This window comes from Juglans microcarpa x Juglans regia, chromosome 2D, assembly GCF_004785595.1.
Source record: "Juglans microcarpa x Juglans regia isolate MS1-56 chromosome 2D, Jm3101_v1.0, whole genome shotgun sequence".
Taxonomy (NCBI): domain Eukaryota; kingdom Viridiplantae; phylum Streptophyta; class Magnoliopsida; order Fagales; family Juglandaceae; genus Juglans; species Juglans microcarpa x Juglans regia.
In genome coordinates this window covers 10,898,221-10,918,686 of record NC_054596.1, presented here as the reverse complement: position 1 = coordinate 10,918,686, position 20,466 = coordinate 10,898,221, and the positions used below count along the sequence as shown (strand labels likewise).

Genomic DNA, 20,466 nt, shown 5'->3' with positions numbered 1-20,466 from the left:
ATCAGAGTCGATTTTTTGTTTTCCCTTGTCACTTTCTAGCATGTAATATCTCAGTTATTGTGCGTTAAGTGTAATTAAAGTTAGTTTTGCTTGGAACAAAAAAACAAAAAAGTTTAAAGTAATTGTGTACGTACTCGATCGTTCTTTTCCTTTGTTTTCTTCGCATCAATTGACAATTAATTATGGTAGAAGAATATATATTAAATGTTACATTGGGGGGGTTAATAGGATTAATATTTAGTATTTAGCCAACAAAGTTGTATGATGTTTTCCAACCGATTCCACAGTGCCCCCCCTCCCAAAACATGAACAACTTCCACTAATATTGTAAGCTTGCACTCTTTTATATATATATATTTATATATATATATATATATATATGTATTTGAACTACTACAAATTGACGTGTTTTCATATAATACGTTGAATTTATTTTACAATAAAAGTAATTTTATAATTTAACATGTTATATATAGTCACATCAATTTATAAATAAAGTATTCCTCTGTAGCTTTGAACTGCCCTAAAATTGTCTAGCTGTTAAATGTACACACATCTATCAGCCTAAAGAGTTCCATTATAGTATGCATCTATTATTATTATTAATTGTTGGGAAGCCAAATCTTTCTTTGCGTCCTCCGCCCAGTCTCTGATCTTTGCTTTCTGTCTATATAACAACAGCTAGCCATCATGTATAGGTTGTAAGCCAAAAGAACATCTTAGAATTCTGTCTTAGTTAATTATGGGGTTGCTCAAGGAGGAAACCGTCGTTTACAAGCCTGTGGAAGAGGTTGATCTTGGTCCTCACAGTGATCAAATCTATGTTCGAGCCAACGTCAAAGGTCGATCATCATCTTCTTCTTCTTCTTCTTCTTATCTGTTATCACATATTTATTTCCATCATGAAGTACTTGGATTCTCAGAACTCTTCGTGTTGTTTTCTCTATATACCAACGTCTTGAAATCGTATTAATTATGAGCTGGAGTAGTATATGTGTTGTGGGTTGATGAATCTTGAAGAACAAAGACTCTGCAACAAAAGAGATCGAGGCCGCTTTCTGGCGACACTTATAAAAAATCATCATGTGTTCTCTGTCAGATAATTTATTTCTCTCTCTTTTATTCAAAAGTACAATCCTGATCAGAGGGCATGCAGTTGCAGATGATCAAACTTAAATTGCATATTAACTTTGACGGTTCATAATCATGGTGTTCCATTTTTGGAGCCTGAATTCCATGCATGAAACCTCCTAACTCAAAAGGTTAAATGCCATGCACCGGGGCAAGGCTTTTATTAATTACTGTTATATACATGATTTGCACATAAATTTCCTACTGAAGTGCATGACTCTTTTACTACATATATAGCTCCTAGAATGGCTGGTCTTCTGGTCAAGATCTTCGCCTGGTTTCTGGAGTCGAGGATCTTTGGGACATTGTTGATGTACATATTGAAGAAAAACAATCTAATTCACAAGGTAAGTACGTACGATAAACTTGCTCTTTCATGGCTTTCTAGTTTCAGTTTCTGAGGTTTTTGGCATTTCGAGGGAAACCCTTCATCTTCTTCCTCTGCATATCAAACCAACATATGAGTTTTGTACGTCGACCAAGCATTATGTTCTTGCAGATCAGGCCGAACTACGTATCCCTTTGGAACTCTAGCCCCCAAAAATTTCCTTTTTTTTTTTTTTTTTTTTTTTTTTTAGGTCTTTTGAGGTATTTTCATAAAGTAAATTCTACAAAAAATAATTCCCCCTCTCCCGAAATCCTTTTTTTTTTTTTTTTTTTTTTTTTTTTTTTTTTTTTTAACTTTCTAGTTCCAACCGGCCTAGTGCTTTGGTACTGACATGTGAAGATCTTTATAATTACTTATCCAAAATGATTATACTGAAGAGAGTGATGCTTTTTTTCCTTAATTTTGAATTTATCATTTTTATCATATTATTTATTTTTATGTATAAATGAATATGAATAGCTGACATTTCTATTTTCAAATTACTTCCAAAACTTCCATTTTATTTTTACCCATCCCTATATCATGAAAGTATTAGGTTTCGTTTGAACGATAAGCTAAGTAGAGTACTTTATAAATAGTAACGAATTGAGATGGTAGAATAAATTTTATAAGATCCACTTAAGATGAGTTTAGATATGTTTAGATATTAAAATAAGCTTAAACATATTTATGGGAAGTTGAAAAAAATCGTGAATTACGCGTGTAAAAATATGTTGAGTTGAAAAAAATTGTGAAAATATAAAAAAATTTTAAATTAATATGAACCTCGATAAAAGTTTCAAACGGGCATTAGTTTGTATCGGTAAGGCTAGTGGCTCCTGCAAATTGGGCCTCCCCCATTTATTATTGACAACAGAAAAGAGTGTACGGGGATCGGGGACCAATTTTAAAGGAAGTATTACTGCCAAAACAAAATTAGGTGCATGTACATTGAACGTACAACGCTTTGAGAAAAAAAAAAAAAAAGTGCAAAATAATTTAAAGTAATGCTTTTCATTTGAAGAAAATTTCTCTATTGGCCTTGATCACGATAATATAGAGAATTTTAATGATAAATATTTTTGAATCCTAACCATTATTTTTTAATTTTAATAGTCTATTAATCATTTTAAAGTTTCAATATTTGTGAGATTAGTATTTATCATATTTAATCTATGAAAAATAATATTTACAGTTTTAAAATGTATAAATTTGACACCCTCTTTTTAAAAAAACAAATAAATTTAGAATTCATATGAAAACAAAAAAAAAAAATTCTTAATAGTAGAGCTTAATTGCTTTTTCCAAAGGACTTGCACACTCTATATCATTTTCTAGCATTACTCCCAACCTATAGCTAGCATTATTTCTTAAGCATTTAATACTGCCAAACAATTCATTCGAACAAGTTCACTTCGTGTATTCCTTTCTTTAATTCGCTCTCAACTCTCTCTCTCTCTCTCTCTCTCTCTCTCTCTCTATATATATATATATATTTCAGTCAAGAACTCCAAGAAATCTAAATTTTATAAAGAAAATATATAATTTTTGTCATATTTTTTTTAGTGTTCTCCTCTCCGTACGTGCATGTATCATGGCGGATAAACAAATCTTCCATGGTAGCTAATTAAAATGTTCCGTACTGAGAGTAGATATAGGGTTTTAGTGTTCCTTCGATACAATGACTTTTTTTTTTTTTTAGTATCGATGCAATGCCTTGAGAAAGGAGATCAAAGCTGCATGAAAATATTTTTATAAAATAACTTATAAAAATATCATCACTTTATATAAATATCCTCATTTTAAGACATAATTATATAAAAAATTATTATGCGTGTATATGAGTAATGATATGTGTGTGTGTATATATATCATGTCCAAGTAACGTCGTCATGTGTATGAAGTCGTTTGTGAAAGTTCCACCTTGCCAGAATTATCTCATGACGTGCCATTCGTTTAAAAAGTGTGTTTCAACTTTTGCAGTTCATAACAAATGCAGAGATAGAGGAGCCACCTCTCTTCGTTCCATCGCATCCTTTTGAAGGTCAACAAAAAAAAAAAAGCAATGAACCACAAATTTTTTAACTAATAAAAATATAATGAGTTTTTCTCGGGAAAGCAGGATCCATCTTTTTGCTAGCTAATCTCGGCTAACTTATGACTGCAGATCATCTAAAAGATCAACAGGAAGTCAAGTGCATAGATTCTGATTTGTCTCCTCCAGAACAAGTTCAGCAGGCAATGGATTGTTTGCCTCGTTATTCATCAGAAAATCGTACAGTTAAATCAGATTCTTTCCATCGCTGGACAATATTGGACTATTCAAGAGCCTATAGATCTAGAGAAATAACTCCTCGGATGGTATGCTGCGCGCCAACTTTAACTAAACCAACATTACACATGAATTGATGAAATCCTGGAAAGAGTAGTGTTTTGAGATCGTATGCTGTCATGAATTTCTTCTTCTGTGCCTGTGCATGCATGCATGTGTGCATGGCCGTAGCTAGCAACTGTATATGCATCATGCCCTTCCTATAAAATAAATATTTTGGCAGACCGCAGACCCAGAAGATTTGCGAATTAGCATAAATTAAGGCCGTTCGTGTCATCTTACTGAATTCTTGTATATTACGTACGTACCCTCAAAAGTCAAAAGGGATTGACTTTTCCGACGATTGTACAGGTCGCAGAGCGGTTTATAGAAGCTGTACGTGAATCTTCTAGTCCTCCATTGCAGATGTCATTCTTTATCAACTATAATGTTGAAGACATCCTAAAGCAAGCAACTGAATCAACACTTCGTTATGAACGAGGTATACGCCAAAATGAATCATGATTACTCCAACACTTGATGAATTAATGCGCGCTCATTAGCATGACTCCCCAGCTACTGCCATAGTATTTGAACAGTACTGGAAATGCTAGCTGCAGCTTTCAGGAACTATTGCATATATATAGAACATGCTTGAAGTTTTATATCTCTGCATGCATGCAGCAAAACTATATATATATATATATATATGTATGCATCTTCACCAGAATAATAACATTAGGAAGTGCATGATCTATTCTTCATCTGATCATTGATCTCATTATCTATATATATATATGGTCATGATGATCTCCAGGACAACCAATATCCTTTCTAGATGGGATCCCGATTGCTATCAAGGATGAAATAGATTGTTCTCCATATCCTACTACAGGTAAACTACTGCTATATATATATAGTTTTTGGGTAAGAGTACTAGGTAGGTATGTGTGTCAGTCAAGCCAAAAGTAAATTAATATTCTCATAAAAGTAAAAGTTGTTTTTTCCAGGAGGAACAAAGTGGCTACACAAAGTTCGATCTTGTACGGATGATGCATGCTGTGTTAAGCGCCTCAGATCGTGTGGTGCCATACTTGTTGGTAAAACTAATATGCATGAACTTGGGGCCGGAACAAGTGGGATAAATCCTCACTATGGGTAAGGACGTACACGTGTGTTTCACCTTTTTGCAATTCAAAATGCCTCAATTTGTACTCTCTCAAAATTAATTTCTAAATTTTAAAAAAATTTGTGATTAGGTACCTTTGTCAATCTATATATTGTTAGAAAATTAATGGGAGGTCACGGGTCAATTTTTTATAATTAAATGACACATAACAATAATATCCAAGTCAACCAATCAAAGACTGATACGTGACATATAAACTACACATATCAATCAATTCGTTAAACTTTTAATTTGAGGTTGACAAAAGTACTTAATTATAATTTTTAAAAATTTAAATTTCGATGTTATAAACTGAGCTAGGCAGCTTGATATTGCAAAATGGTCATTTGGTTAGTGAAATGAGGTGATTTTAAATGAATTGAATAAAATATTATTAATTATTATTATTATTTTAAAATTTTAAAAATTTAAATTATTTATTATATTTTATTTAAAAATTTAAAATAATAAAATAAAATGAGATAGATGGATCGAGACTGTTTTTTATCAAACAGCACTCATGTTGATTTTACAGTTAGCTTTTCAGTGACTGATTGTTTCGGTATAAAAGAGTCTTTGTCAGTCATTTATACTTTGCTCCATAATAGGGGGCTAGCTATAAAGATCTTTTTCAGCATCGAATTCCTTAGCCTGTTCATTTCAGAATCATTGACTTCATGATTAATGACTGCTGTAGGGCTACTAGAAATCCATATGATATCAGCAAGATCTCCGGAGGTTCTTCTGGCGGATCTGCTGCTGTAGTGGCTTCAGGATTGTGCCCTGCTGCCCTTGGTGTTGATGGGGGAGGTACATGAGCTACTTCAAAATCCTTTACTGAGAAGCAAATTAAACTCCTGCATGCATGTTTCCCCTTTCCCGCATTTGCTGTTCTGATCTGTGTGGATTCCATGTCAATGTTTATTTTCTAAGAATTAATATATAGCAGAACCATGATCCATATAGATAATTTTCCACCCTTTTACAGGAATAATTATGCTAAACAAAACTGCATTGAACTCCACTCACATGGATAATGGCTTCGTAGTGGATTCTTACACCAGGATTCCATTTTCCATTTTCGTGTATATGCGTCAATTAAACAGTACTGTTGGGATGCTATTATATATATTCGTTGGTACGGTTGGACCTTTAGGCTTTAAGATCAGTAATCGTCGTAAGTGGCTAAACACATACCAAGAAGCTAGGAAAAATATAGAAAAAATGGTGATTAATAATGCAGAGAATTAAGTAAATAATCTATTCTGGACTGGAGTCCACCATAAAATGGCTGATCCATTCTGTTTAATTTTGATGTTCAGTGTTAGGTATATTTTTCCTGGTTTTTGACTAGAATTGGCAATAAACTTCATGCTTATTGTGACTCAATCATGGCTAACTTCACTATTTTCTAACTCAACTACTGACATAATCTAACTGATTTTCACCCTCTCATGAACAGTTTTAAATTTATTATTATGTGAATTAAGAGTTTATTTATTAGTAAATTACAGATGGACCAATTGGGTCTTGAATGGAAAATTATTAGCTACTTTGGGAGTACGGATGACGATGACGTGGTGCTCATATCCTATCACAACATGTCATATAATTAAAATTACTTATGTCAGTATCACGACATGGCATGAGATCCTATGAAAGGATAAGAGTATCACGTGTATGTAGTTCAGGAGTGCCGCCTTGTCTGAAACCCACAACCTCACCCTACAACCTGCATGCCTTTTAAGGTGGAGGAGGTGCTTTGTGAACTACAACTCATTGGACATTAAAATTCTGTATGACACAGATCTGCATATCATGTGAATAATATTAAATAACTGAATTCTTCATCTGTCTTTGTCCAGGATCTGTGCGAATGCCTGCAGCTCTCTGTGGTGTTGTTGGCTTGAAACCAACTTTTGGGCGCATACCTCATTCTGGGTGAATATAAACTTTTACATGAATTATCTTCTCTCTCTCTCTCTCTCTCTCTCTCATGTGATTTGGAAGTTCTATGAGCATTCAAGAACATGCTTTTTTTTTTCAGTGTTTTTCCTCTAAACTGGACAGTGGGGATGGTTGGAATCCTAGCAGGCACCATTGAGGACGCATTTATTGTGTCAGTATTTCTTATTTATTTGTTCATTTGGCTGTGGCTTTTTATTTTTCCTCTGTTGGTTCCTTAATTATATGGGTTTGATGGTAGAAAAGTGCTGGATAAAGATTTTACAAAAACAAAATTATAAAATGATATCGTTTAGTGTGATATGTTAGATATGCTTTACAATAAAATGTTTTACAATCTAAGGTACCATATCAAGCTGCGTAAGTTTGCAAGTTTGTCTTTGTAAGATTTCCGTGTAGACCAAGCATTTCTTTTTAACTTTTAATATTTACAGTTATGCAGCTATGAGTGGACGACTTCCATCGGATCAACCCACAAGTTCTGTACAGGTAAGAACATGTTGCATTCGTTTGACAATGTAGATTCTTTTTATATTTTATGCATTTATCCAAACATATTGCATATAATGCTTTCTTTCGAATTGATGTAGAAACATGCATACACTCATTAGGAATAGACTCAAATGGGGACTTCTAAACTAAAAGATAATCTAATTGAGCTTACATTTCTCAAACGTTCGGGACAATGCCAATGCCTTTTTCTTTGCTTATTTTTTACTAAAAAAAGCTGTGATTGTGGGGGCAATTCAATTAGCGTACAATTCAAGTTTTAGATTGCATCTTTACCATATTGGCTTTGCTATCTATGTTTTTATCTAGAATTCTCTTTCTATGTTATTCCTCCCTTCATTAAATTAACGATGGTTTCCCAAATGAATCTGAATTCTGACCTTTTTCTTTTTGGAAAACCTTCCAGCCAAAAGTGTATTTTCCATTGCTCAACTCAACTGAACCTATCTCTGATGTCAAATTGGCAAAGTATGCGGAGGTTAGTACCCTGTTTCTCAAGCTTATAATATAAAAATCAATAATAGATAATATTAAAGTTGATGATTCATTAATTTATATCGAATCTCTGTTCTTAATCTTAAACTCAAACCACTAATTGGACAATTAGTGGTTTAATGATTGCAGTGACGATATAAGAATATGCTGTTCTCAATCACTTGACAAGCTTAAGAAGCACTATGGTTGGAAGGTATTAGCAATCAAATGCTCCCTATCTTATAATTATTTATTGAGATGCTGCTACTGAGTAATGCCCTGTCTGCACCTTCCTATCCAATGTCAACTTCCCTCTTACAAAGATTCATATTGTAGAATAGGTTTTTTGCAAGAAAGTTAAATTCTATACTTGTCTTGGCGACTATTGTCAATAAAATAGTTGATTAATACAATAGTCATTCATTCATTCTAAACTGACAAGTTCTCGTCTGTAAGGTTGTAGACGTGACTATCCCAGAAATAGAATCGATGCGCCTGGCACATTATTCTACAATTGCATCTGAGTGCAGCACTTCCCTTAGTTCTCATCTAGAAAAGCTGTATGTTGTCTTCAGCACTGCATTTTCTTCACAGTTGTCTTTTAAAGAGTGAGAAATAAAAAAAAAGGCTGACATTAGAAACACATTACAGGGATCCTGCAGAATCAGGATGGGATATAAGGGTAGGACTTGGCGTATATGGTGCTTTCAGCAGCAAGGAGTACATAAAGGCACAGCAAATTAGGTAGTGTTTTTTACCTAATTTTTTTTATTAATTTAAATGACATGAAAAGGTACCATAAGTGGGAAAACATGTTAGTCATAAAGAATTGATCAGCTATACAAATATCTGAAGCTGCAATTTGCCAATAACAACGAATCATAGAAGTAAGGAGATAAAAATTACTGAACCTTCCTGGCAATTATTTGCTTTTTTGGACTGCTAAAGTTTTCTAGTTCACATATCATCATCTCTGCTTACAAATTATATCTGATAATGAAGCTATCTGCTTAATTGCATCAGTGATGATATGTTCTATATCTTTGTCTCATGTCTACTTTGTAAATAAACTAATGTCAAGTTTCAACATTCTTCATTTTTCGTGGAAATGGCACAAGGGCTCGAAATTAGTTGCCAAAGCTTTCCAAGTGCATAGAAAAAGGCGTTTGGATAATGAGATGAGATGAAATGGTTTTAGATGAGTTGAATAAAATATTGTTAGAATATTATTTTTTAATATTATTATTGTTTTGGGATTTGAAAAAGTTGAATTGTTTATTATATTTTGTGTGAAAATTTGGGAAAGTTGTAATAATGAGATGAGGTGAGGTGATTTCTGTATCCAAACAAGCCGTTCACGATAGGCATGGGGTGGATCAGGGTTCCAATTCATATTATTTGCCAAGATCATGTTGCAAATTGGCATGGTTTTAGGGCCTATAACTTATGACTGGACTTATATTCTGGTTTACGAATTAAGAAGCTTTATGGTATGGGAAACAAAGGAAAAACCAGGTTCAAACCCATAAGAGTTATAATGATAGTGCTAATTTCCCAATATACTTGTCAGGCCCCCTGTAAAAGGCTTATTAAAGTGTCAAATTTTTAATCAGACAGCCCGCAGGCTGGATTGCTGGATTTTGAAGTTGCAACCAAAATTAAAAGTTATTTGAGTTTTGAGTGCTCAGGTGAAACAAAATATCGAACTTTAAGAAGTAACTAAAGTTCAAAAAATTTCCAGGAGAGTCTGCAGATTACATGACATGAAGTTTAGGAAAAGTGCATGTATGTTTGAGATCATATTGAAAATTTATCTGTCATTGCATGATCATCATTTGACGCTCATATTTACAGCATTTTTATTCTTCTGTAAAAGCTTTAAGAAAAATTCTACACATGCAGATTATATTATATGTAATACGAGGAAAGATGAAAATCTTTTTGGTTCATATGCTAATATTCTCGCATGTTAGGTAGTGCTTCTTGTTTTTCCTCTTTATTCTACTAGATAATTTTTTCAATGCACATGCACTTGCACTTATTCCATTCCAGATATTTGAGAAATGTACTAAAACTGCATCTAAGCTGGGTGCTTTGAAACATTTTAGTTATCCTTACTTCGTAGGTATGCATCCACATGATTAGAACTACAGCATTTGAACATTTTGTTCTAATTTCATTCTTATCTGGACACTAGCTTGTTTGACTATCCACAGGAACCGCCAGATGCAGTTTCACATGAAGATATTTGCTCAGGCAGATGTCATTGTTTCACCAACAACAGGGTATTCTTTGCTGCTTTAGTCAGATCTAGTTCGTTTCTCCAAGTCACCTGTCATCTAAAGTTAGAACTTTGAAGCAACTCATTTTTCCCCACTTGATTGCTTTTGTACATTCTAAGCCATGGCCTTCAATTAAGGCAAATATTAAGCCAATCATAAGATGCATGACAGAGATTATATTGACAAGAAAAAAGAAGACACCTTTTAGTTTAGTTTTCACCTCACTGTTCCTCCAGTAATATCTAATGTTTACTTTCTCTGATTAATGTGACAGTGTAACTGCATACCCAATAAAGGATGATGCAGTAGAGACTGGTGAACTCGACTACATAAATGGAGGTATTCAATGCCTACTAAATTAGTTTCTCAAATTTTCCATTCTACCAAGGTTTGGCATTTGAAGAGAAGCATTTCAGCATCCATGCACATTTAACTAAATTATGGAAGACAAAAAATAAGAAACGGAATTGATTAAGTTTGCCACCATTTCAGCTGCACTAGTTCGGTATTCAATAGCAGGAAATTTTCTTGGACTGCCAGCTGTGACTGTTCCGGTCTGATCTTATCATCCTTTTTGTCTTTCTGCTATCTTTTCCGGTATGCTATTCTTAGTAGCAAGCTTGATCAATTCTCTTCATCAACAGGTGGGATATGACAAATTTGGTTTGCCAATTGGCATGCAGTTTATTGGGAGGCCATGGTCTGAACCAACATTAATTCACATAGCATCTGCCATGCAGGTAGATTACCAAATATTTACAGTGAAGAAGTTGGAAGTTTCTTTCTGTTTCTCGCTTTTCTTCTATCCTTTGTTATTTATGCTCAGATCAAGGATATTGAATAACTCAGTTTTCAAAAAATATTCACATGCTGCTAACCTTTTTAGATTCTACTTATGTATAGCATCTGTGAAAGGCATTATATGAATGAGAAAAGACATTTGCAACCGTCAATTGTGCAACCATCACATAATCGTTTTGAAAAAAGTGAATAAGACATGAGACCCACATGAAAAAAATTAATTTTTTAATAGTAGACTCCACTCTTTTTCAAAGTAATTACGCGGCGTTTACACACTTCACGGTTGTTTGTAGAATTACTCTATATGCATTTTGATGAAGGGGAAGACTACAGTACTTTTTCAGTGTCCTAACATGTAGAGCTAATTTCATGGCAGGCCCTCTGCATGTCAGAATACAGAAAGCCAGAGGTCTTCCATGATCTTCTCAATAGGGATTAAGTGCGTAGGGAATGTCTACAACATGATTACAGATGGTCACACACATGAGCAACTCTACACTGGATAATGATGTCCACTGAACTTCTCTTTCATTCCTTTTTTTTTTTTTTTTTTTTTTTTTTGCGAGCACTTGTTGAACTTCTCTATTATGCTGTTATGTTTTTAAATATGAAATCACCATAGTACGTGGCATTTACCCAAAAGGTACGTATTACTTTTACAATTAACAATAATATGCAACATCATTCGAAAAGTAAGCATTATTCGGTTGAAGAGCTTGCAATCGTATGACAGCTGAATATCTATGTCGTTGTGTTCAAATCTTAAACTATTAGACTGTCAAATTCATGTGTTAGGGTCTTGTTATGCCTTCTGCATTTGAATGGTAGCGACGCCGTTTTTTCTTTTTAAACTGAACCCCGAAAAATCCAAGTAACCATAGGAAGAATGCAAAACCATCATGTATAGATGAAAAGAAACCTACTCAAACTACAAATATTACTGCTATCTGAATGTTGCATAACAGATTTTTCGAGGACCAAAAACCAGATCGGTCGGTTTAATTCTTTGGCATCGCTTTCAGTTAATGATTCTAACCTACTTTGTATGGGGTGTTTGATAACATATTTGGGTTAGAACGTGCTCTCTTAGTGATAATGGGTTGTTGTTTTGATTATGGTGGGTTCTTCTCATGAACAATAAAATGCTGATGCAGTACTTCATGCGTCTTTCTCTGTCTCATTTGAGACCCTCAAGTTCAAGCAAAAGCTTCCGAAAATCTTTTACCATAAAAAAAAAATCACATTCATGAAAGTCGTGGAATCATAGACAAACCCTTTTTTTCCATGGCAACAATCAGAATGAATGATTTTCCATTATGCAGGTGTTTCAGATTTTGCTTGGAAAACTCGTTTAAGAGGAAACTTTTACCAGTTTTCCTTGATCATACCCAAAAAGAATAAACAGAATGGCAACTTTAATATAAAAAAACAAAAAAAAAAACAAAATTAGAAATATGTAAAGGTCCTACCGGGAGTCGAACCCAGGTCGCTGGATTCAAAGTCCAGAGTGCTAACCACTACACCATAGAACCTTTGATGTCGGTTTAACTGTTGTCTATTTATTTAAATAAAGAGATTTAATGAATCGAAGAAATAACTTGTCTCTACTATTATTTGTTGTTCGTTTTTCATATTATTTTAAGAATTAAAGATTGAAAACAGTTGGTATGGGAAGTTGCAAAAACTTAAAATTAATCCTCAAACAGCTTTTAAGAAGAAGACGTGCAATTGGTTTGAACAAAAAAATAATCCACAAACTCCAACCGGTCTAACGTATTAAACAGCATTACCCAACTAGAAATATACGGCTCAACTACTGCTTAATTAGGTGCTACTATTCTTGGGCCCGGTTTGTATTCGTAAGCCATCTAAACTCATTTCAATTCATTTCAACTCATTTCACTACTATTCATTACTATTTATCAACTTTAACTCACAAATCTCATTATTATTTGCAACTCATCTCACTACTTTTTACAATCCATCTCAACTCATCTTAACTCATCTTCGAATCCAAACGAAACCTTAATCTTAAAACGACACTGGACTAAATTGGGAAGTCATGGAATATTAAAGTAAATACCAACGAAGTTAAAATTTTATCAAAATTTAATTAGATTGCATAAAAATAGATTATAGTGAACTCAATAAAATTACAGTATTTTTAATTTTCTTCAATTTCACTAGTCAAATCTGAAGAGCCCAACTGCTGGCCAAAATATTATTTTGATATAAAAATTCATCTCCCTCGTGCTTTCGTTTTGCATGTTCCACTTGAAGCACGAATTAGCCAGACTGCCAATTTCTCATAGATGATTTAATATGCTTGGGCTTGAAGTTGTTCTTTTTCGATGTTGCTGATGTGTCAGATATTTACCAAGTTGTTGTATCTATGACTAAAAATTAATGCAACAATAAATATTAATACAACCATAAAATAACGAATAAATATTTAAATTATAATTAGAATTAAAATAAATAAAAATATCAAAATTAATATTTTAATAGAATAGTAATAAATTTGTTGAGTCTGTTATTTGCTGTCGTTGAAAAATAACTAACTAAATTTATAAAAGTGAATTTTCTAACTAAATTTTGACCAAACTTTATTGATTCCACTACTAGTGCTCTTATAGGAGTCACTGGGGTAGTTATTGAATTGGTTCTTAAGGTTGCAGAGGGTTTACATTTCCTAACATACGAACCAAACCCCAATGCATATTAAGTTCCAATTATTCTTTTCCTTGGTTTTTCTGGGTTTGCAAATGGTAAGAATTGAAACCCCTAAACCCATGTAGCTCAGTCAGCCTTCCAGAATTGATCGTGTGGGACACTAGCCATTCTTCACATCAATGATATTTGAGACACTGAAAAATCGAAACCAAGAGCCGAAAGGTAGATAAAAACAATCGTATTTATGTATAGCTATATCTTCATTGAGAAATTTCTGTTTCCCAAGAATCACCTTCTATGAAAATAAAATCTTGTTTTATCACAAGCATTTGCTAGTGTTTGGTAGTAAAGAAAAAATAAAGCAGCTTTACAATGAAAAACTCAAACCTATTATTTTTCTTTTGATTTCTTTCGCTTATCATTCTCCCTGATTTTCATTTCGATTCACACTCTTACTTCTAGGGAAAAACTTTCCAAACCCATTTCGGGTCGAGGCAATAATTGGGTCTACTGAGAATGATGACTCCCCTTCATTGCCACTCTTTGAAAGACTTGAATCATCAGTGGCTATTTTTATCGATTTAGAATCTTTTTTTGGCAACTTTAGGTCGCCAAATTACAATTTCAATGGTTCTCTGCCGTTTTTGAGACCATTAGTTCCCTCACCTGTGAGTTCTAGTGGCTTCTCAGAGTCAGTCAGGAAGTCTTCCAGTGTTGCAAGAGACCTCAGCTGCTGGCCTAGCGATGCTATCGTTTTTTGGCACTCTGCAAATTTACTAGCAGCCACAGCAAGCTCCTTCTCCTGTCACAAGCCTCAAGACATCAAAACCAATGTATTGAGGAAAGTAGTTGTTGTATACAAAATTGCTTATTTGTTACCCCCAGCAACCAATTGCAAGTCAATCAAAGACAGACATGGATTTGACAGGGATCCCACATTTCTCATGGTCCCAATTCAATTTAGCAGTTTTAAGGGTCTATCTAGATATAACTCCTGAAAAATAGTTTAATTATCGTTCAAAAGTACTCTTCAATCAAGAGATAATCGAGGCTGCAGCTTGAACTTCCTTTCCTTTGATAACATTTGGAACAGGTCATAGCCAGCCGAATGAATCAGAAGTCAATCCAATCACAAACTAATAAAGTCATTCATAGGCATGGTCCTGTTTCCCAAGACATTAAAATATATGAAAACTGAAAACTTGAGATTACTTATTTTCAGAGATATCGTTTTATTATTACTTCGTGCTAAATAAGAAAATGTATTATTTTTGTCCTGGAAAACTGACCTGCTTCATCTTCAATTCACCATCATTGCTTTTCACTAACCGCAGCTCTGTATCACGGTAGATCTCAGCTTCTCTTTTGATTCTTAAAAGTTCATCCTCCAATTTCTGACACTTGGCCACATTTTCAGCAGACAAAGCACGCTCCTTCTCAACCTCTTCTTCTGATGAACTAACTTTCAAAAGCAAGAATTTGACCTCAGCTTCAACAATTCTGAGTTGCGACTCTGCTGTTTCCCGCTTTGTTTGGGTGGCCTTTACTTCTTGATCTGTAGCCTGCTTTAATTTGTCCGCGAGAGCTAACTGAGTCTGTAGTTCCACCAATTTCAGCTCTGCTTCTCTTAGCTGACCCCGTGATGTCTCAAACTGCTTTTGACATTCAGCTAAAGCCATCTTAAATTCCTCTTTTTCTGCCACTAACTTCTCCAACTTTTCCTCCAGTTCAGCAGTCCTGTCAATCATGGCTTCGAGTTCAGCTTTTATATGGCTTTCACCAGCATTGACTTGATCCACAGCAAGCCCTGTCTCAAGGCAATAGCTGCCACTTTCTGTATCTGGCATTGCCACAAGCCTTTCCATTTCAAGGAAATCATCCATGAGATTTATTTCTATTGAAGGGACCATAAGGTTTCTTCTGAGAACCTTCTCGTTCTTCAAATGATCAAATTCCGAGACTAGAGTTAATGCCCATGAGTCAGAACGGTTTGGTTCACATTCATTAGGATCCAAGCCACTAATTTTGCACATATCAGTTTCAACTGCCAGTAGCCTTTCCCCACAGTCTGACTGGCTATCTGCAAAAGATTCTACACAATTTGAGGCAGAAAACGACTTGTGATCGTTACCAAGGGAAGCTTTACGAGCCATGGCTTTTAGCCTGCGGCACTCAGCTTCAAGCTTGGCCACCTTCTTAATGCTTTCTAAATGTTGTTTGCTGGCTGTTTCAGCAGCTTGCGTGCTCAAGTCTCTCTCCATAATCCTGATTTCTATCTCCTCCAGCCGAGAAAGGAGCTCAAGTTGGAGGGCTGAGTTCTCTTTTTCTGCAGCCTCAAGCTTTGGGCGAAGATCAGAACCAACTGAGGCAGTAGTTTCAGCTTTAGCACCCTGAAGTTGAACCTGAAGTTCAACAAGCTGTCTCTCAAGCTCAGACTTTGCAGATTCCCATTCATGAGTTTTCTTTGCAACAACTTCATTGATCTTCTGCTCTTGCTCTTCTCTCGCTTGTCTAAGCTGCCTCACACATTCCTTCAGTGCTCCATCAAGATGACAGGCACGATCTTCAAGAGCTGAGTTTTTCTTCTTGGCAGCCTCAAGCTGTTGCTTTAAAGAGAGTACTTCATTTTCAGCATTCTCCCAGCCTAGCATTGCATAAATGTAATTGAAGAAACTAGTATGTAAAGCACTGGTAAACTAATGTAGCAAGAGAAAATAAACTCAAAATGAAGGCTAAATATGCTAGGTCCCTGAATTTGGCCAAAGTTTCAATCTCATCCCCAAGAAAATTTAACAAGATTTTTTTACTCCCTGAACAATTTAAAAGGTTAACAATAATGCCTGTGAGTCAATTGACAATTGAAGTACTCGTGACTGACATAGGGTCAACATGGAAAAATTATAATCTGAAATGAGTGAATGACTGAGGAACAGAATAACATTATTGCCCAAAAAAGTATGAACCCTAAAAAAGGATTCCCCATAATCTTGGACTTAGAAGAACTATTTAAAATTGGTAAATATCTCCTCCAACTTTAAAAAATTGACTCCCAAAATTTTGTAGCAAAAACTTTATGTCATAACGCGTTAATAATTCATGAAAACTTAGACATATGATTTAATAAGAAAGACGAGACAAAACACGCAGCTTTGAAATAAACATCATTACACGATGCCATAAAGATCTCTAATTGCTTATACATTACTCTCACACTTCCCTCAAATATTTTCTAACGCAATCTTTCTCTAAAATCCTTTTTTTGGGCATTCAGAATGGTCTGACCCTAATGATCTATTTTTCACACAAGTTCGATCTTTTGTGACCATATGAAATACTTTAGCCTAATTCCCATTATAAGTTTTCTATCATTTTTTTGGCTAACAATGCCTAAAAAAGGTTGCATGAAAAATTACAGTTCAAGATGGAACACCTGAGACAGCTTCTTCTGCAACTTTGGCATGCTGCTTTACCAATTCTTCTTTGGCACTAATGTTTAGAAGAGCAGCAGATAATTTCTCCGTTAAGGTCTTCACACTATTGTTAACTTCTTCATCATTGTTTGCAGATTTAGATGTGACTTCCGGTGATTGGGTACTTTGAGATGGATATGCCTTTCATGAGAATATAATTTCAAAAGAAGATAAGATTTTCTCTTTCCACATCATTCAGAGGACAAAACCAATCTAAAACATGCAAAAGGAACAGAACATTGCAACAGTTTAAGATCACAAAGGTCATCATCCTTCAAAGGAAAATTAACTGATGCACACAACTCCACATATTTCATATAAGCAAATCTGAACAACTCAACTGTGAGGAAAATTAAGAGTCAATGCCACAGATTAATCCAACGGGGCACTGAATATTATGAGAACTAATCACCTAGAACCAATTAACCAGAGAGCAAATTCGTTGCAGACTCATAGATGTATGAATGAAGCCCCCCCCCCCCCCCCCCCCCCCCCCCCCCCAACCCACTGATTACAGTTTTTCTTTTCTTGGTTTATACTTCAACTACTAAACTGCCATCTTTTAACTTGCCTCATATACCCATACAGATGAAAACCCTGGACAAACTCAAGACATTAACTTGCTTTTATAATCACCAGATTTGCTTCTGTTGTCACTTTGGCCTGGACAGTTTTACCCATCACAAAACATACACCGCAGAGAAACATCCAATATAAGGGAGATAAAACTCATGCACTTCTTCCATTCACTGAAGATGATCTATATTGCTGACTATGGTATACTGAATTGAGTAATAAGGCTTTCAAAAAATGGAATTTAACTCCATCCAATTGCAAAGGAGACCAGAAACTACATAGCAGGCACATGATTAGGAATAGCGGGATAAACTTACAGAATTCCAGTAGAAAACTTGATCAACTTATCTTTTAAGGTTTTCATCATACCTCAGCATTACAGCAAATCTGACTCCTATTCTTGGCCACACATTATTCTTTTATGAGTATCTTTTGCCAAATTTAACAAAATTCATGTAGCAGTGTATCTTGAATACAAAAGCATCTTCACCAGTCAAATAAAAAAAATCAACATCCAATGAAATTGGGCAGTTACAGAAAAAGTGTTTTTAACTGATTCTTGACCATGACTTAAGGTGGTATTCAAGGAGGTGGGCAAGTAATACAAAGACATCAAATGATAGGATAATCACAGTCATAGATAGACATACAATATTGGAAAGCGCTATGCACAACAGAGATATTCCAATAACACTTGCACCCCCCACACGCACACATGAAAGTGTTCCAGGCAAGCCCCATATTTTCTAAATTTCCACGAAACACACGAACTCTTAGTTCTGGAAGTACTTTTGCTTTAAGCCCTAGTTCTGGAAATACTCTCAAGTCAAGATTAGGCTGCAGGTTCTGATGAATTCAGAAGGTTTCTTAATATTCTGACTCACTTCAGCTAGCCTCAGACAGAACAAAATTCCTATCAACGCAAGTACCACACCATGCTGGGAAAAAACTATGGACACATATCTTGGTGGGATCAAACGCCACTGGCCGGTGAAGATGATTTGACCCAATGAAAAAAAAAATTTGGTACACAAGTTACACCAACTTTCCAGAGTCATTATGAATATCCAAGGGAACACTAAAATTAAAATACAGTACAAAAGGAATATCAGTGCCATTAACAAACCTTCTGCACAGCAACTTCAATGACCTACTATAATATGACAGTGAAGAAAAGAAGAAAGAAGTGAGCCCTAGGGGTTTGACTCAAGTGATAAATGCATTGGTGTTGGTGGTATGCTCCCTCCAGGCCTAAGGTTCAAACCGCTGGGTCCAAACAATTTATAGGGGTCATCGGATGGGGGAATTTCCATTTGAGTTACCCTAGGTGCACTCACGGAAAACTCCTTGCCGATGGCTTATGCATCGTGGGATTAGTCGGGACTTTGTTCCAGACACCTAGTGACAATCAAAAAAAGAAAAGAAGAAAGAGTGGTTTCTGATTTGCTGATTTATGGTGGGCATGAATATTGGGACATTTGTACAACAGGATACCATGAATATATTTGTGCAGAAAATCCGTCATTACCAAACGAGAGAGAGAGAGAGAGAGTGAATTGGAAAAGAAAAGATCATTATCTATGTAACTGGAGGACTACAAAATCCGGTCTATTACGGCATAAGATCATCCCATTTTTCCATTCAACTCAGCAATCGAATTCACCAAAAGGGATGGCACGGATTCATCTACACCACAATGCTACTATCACCTACCTGCTCGTCAGAGAACCTTTCAGAATGAGAAGATAACGATCCTGAGCTTTCGGTCTCTCCGGGACTCTTCTCTGAAGACTTCCTTCGCCATAGCCAGCTCCGCCGGTCCATTTTGAATCCCAACAAAGCAGCACCTCAGCGGCCTGTCACAGAGACTTCATCTGCAATTTCATAAAGCCACCAACCATAAGTGCTACATCGAGAAATATCATTGCAAAAAAACAATACCAGGGAGAACTAAATCTGAACCTCTGTGCTTGAAATCTTAACGAAGATCGAAAGATTCAAATCTGGGAACGCTTATATCATCCATAACTATAAACCCAGTAGTGTCTAGCAAGTGAGTTTGGTTCGTTTGGGAAATTCACGACTTCCAAACATCGTAAACAAACCAAAAGAAGCAAATAGATGAAACCGTATACTGTTCAAACAAAGAAGGATGGATATTGCGGTAATTATTAGCTTTGCTTACAATTCACTCTCCCATCAAATCCAACCTCCATAAAATTAATTAATTAATTAACCTGAGCTTTTCTAAACCAAGCCGGAAAGGAGTGGGTATTTTGAAATGCAACATCAAAATATAAATTGAATACAGGTTGCATTTAAAATTTTCTTTGAAGATTATTTCTATGATAATTACTTGAAACACCATATCAGAACAAAGCGTCAATCCGCACCTACCAAATGCTCTAAATTTTAAGCCATACGATGTGTGCGCGAGTGCCTTGTGTGCGAGCGGGAGAGAAAGTGAGGGAGGACCACACAGTACTGTGAAATAGACAATACCCATTTCAATACATCCGAAAGAAAACTGGGAAACAGCAAGACCCACCTAAAATATCACGCAGAAGTAAGAAAGAGAGAATACCCATATCAAATTTGCTTATAATTCAGAGTCCCATCTAAAAAAAACTAAACAAAAAGCGATGCCCCGCGATTAAAGGGGGTGCAACCGAAATATTAAAGAACATTTTAAGCAGAGTTGAGCTGGGTGTTTTTTTTTACGAATAATAGTAAATTGA

The 20,466-nt window shown here is 35.2% G+C and overlaps 2 protein-coding genes and 1 non-coding gene across 5 annotated transcripts; 1 reads left to right on the top strand and 2 right to left on the bottom strand.

The window, feature by feature from the left end:
• The first annotated feature begins 642 nt into the window (after positions 1-642).
• Positions 643-11,701, top strand: LOC121248501 (fatty acid amide hydrolase-like). Its single transcript, XM_041146983.1, has 20 exons — positions 643-842; positions 1,369-1,478; positions 3,482-3,542; positions 3,666-3,859; positions 4,182-4,311; positions 4,627-4,704; positions 4,820-4,967; positions 5,675-5,787; positions 6,843-6,918; positions 7,025-7,096; positions 7,377-7,431; positions 7,859-7,930; positions 8,060-8,140; positions 8,383-8,486; positions 8,578-8,670; positions 10,143-10,211; positions 10,483-10,547; positions 10,701-10,762; positions 10,853-10,948; positions 11,386-11,701. The coding sequence occupies exons 1-20, from the start codon at positions 743-745 to the stop codon at positions 11,446-11,448; spliced, it is 1,842 nt and encodes a 613-aa protein (XP_041002917.1). The 5' UTR covers positions 643-742; the 3' UTR covers positions 11,449-11,701.
• A 768-nt stretch (positions 11,702-12,469) lies between these two features.
• On the bottom strand, positions 12,470-12,541 carry TRNAQ-UUG. The gene has a single exon. It is a non-coding gene; the product is annotated as a tRNA-Gln (tRNA).
• A 1,187-nt stretch (positions 12,542-13,728) lies between these two features.
• LOC121250052 (filament-like plant protein 3) lies at positions 13,729-20,209 on the bottom strand. Of its 3 annotated transcripts, none has more exons than XM_041148973.1 (6): positions 20,122-20,209; positions 19,442-19,602; positions 17,113-17,293; positions 14,972-16,326; positions 14,349-14,484; positions 13,729-13,876 (listed from the first exon to the last, which is right to left on the bottom strand). In XM_041148973.1, the coding sequence occupies exons 2-6, from the start codon at positions 19,550-19,552 to the stop codon at positions 13,854-13,856; spliced, it is 1,806 nt and encodes a 601-aa protein (XP_041004907.1). In that variant the 5' UTR covers positions 19,553-19,602; positions 20,122-20,209; the 3' UTR covers positions 13,729-13,853. The 3 variants fall into 3 exon arrangements, with proteins under 3 accessions (XP_041004907.1, XP_041004908.1, XP_041004906.1); XM_041148974.1 differs by lacking the exon at positions 20,122-20,209 and adding an exon at positions 19,691-20,073; XM_041148972.1 differs by lacking the exon at positions 13,729-13,876 and having other exon boundaries at positions 13,924-14,484; positions 20,126-20,206.
• Between the last annotated feature and the right edge of the window lie 257 nt (positions 20,210-20,466).

Coding starts and splice junctions, on each gene's coding strand:
- LOC121248501 (XM_041146983.1), top strand. CDS start 743: ATGGGGTTGCTCAAGGAGGAAACCGTCGTTTACAAGCCTGTGGAAGAG. Junction 5,788..6,842: donor CCTTGGTGTTGATGGGGGAG/GTACATGAGCTA, acceptor GTCTTTGTCCAG/GATCTGTGCGAATGCCTGCA. Junction 7,432..7,858: donor AACCCACAAGTTCTGTACAG/GTAAGAACATGT, acceptor AAAACCTTCCAG/CCAAAAGTGTATTTTCCATT.
- LOC121250052 (XM_041148972.1), bottom strand. CDS start 19,552: ATGGACCGGCGGAGCTGGCTATGGCGAAGGAAGTCTTCAGAGAAGAGT. Junction 16,327..17,112: donor TGCAGAAGAAGCTGTCTCAG/GTGTTCCATCTT, acceptor ATGCAATGCTAG/GCTGGGAGAATGCTGAAAAT. Junction 14,485..14,971: donor GTGAATTGAAGATGAAGCAG/GTCAGTTTTCCA, acceptor GGCTTGTGACAG/GAGAAGGAGCTTGCTGTGGC.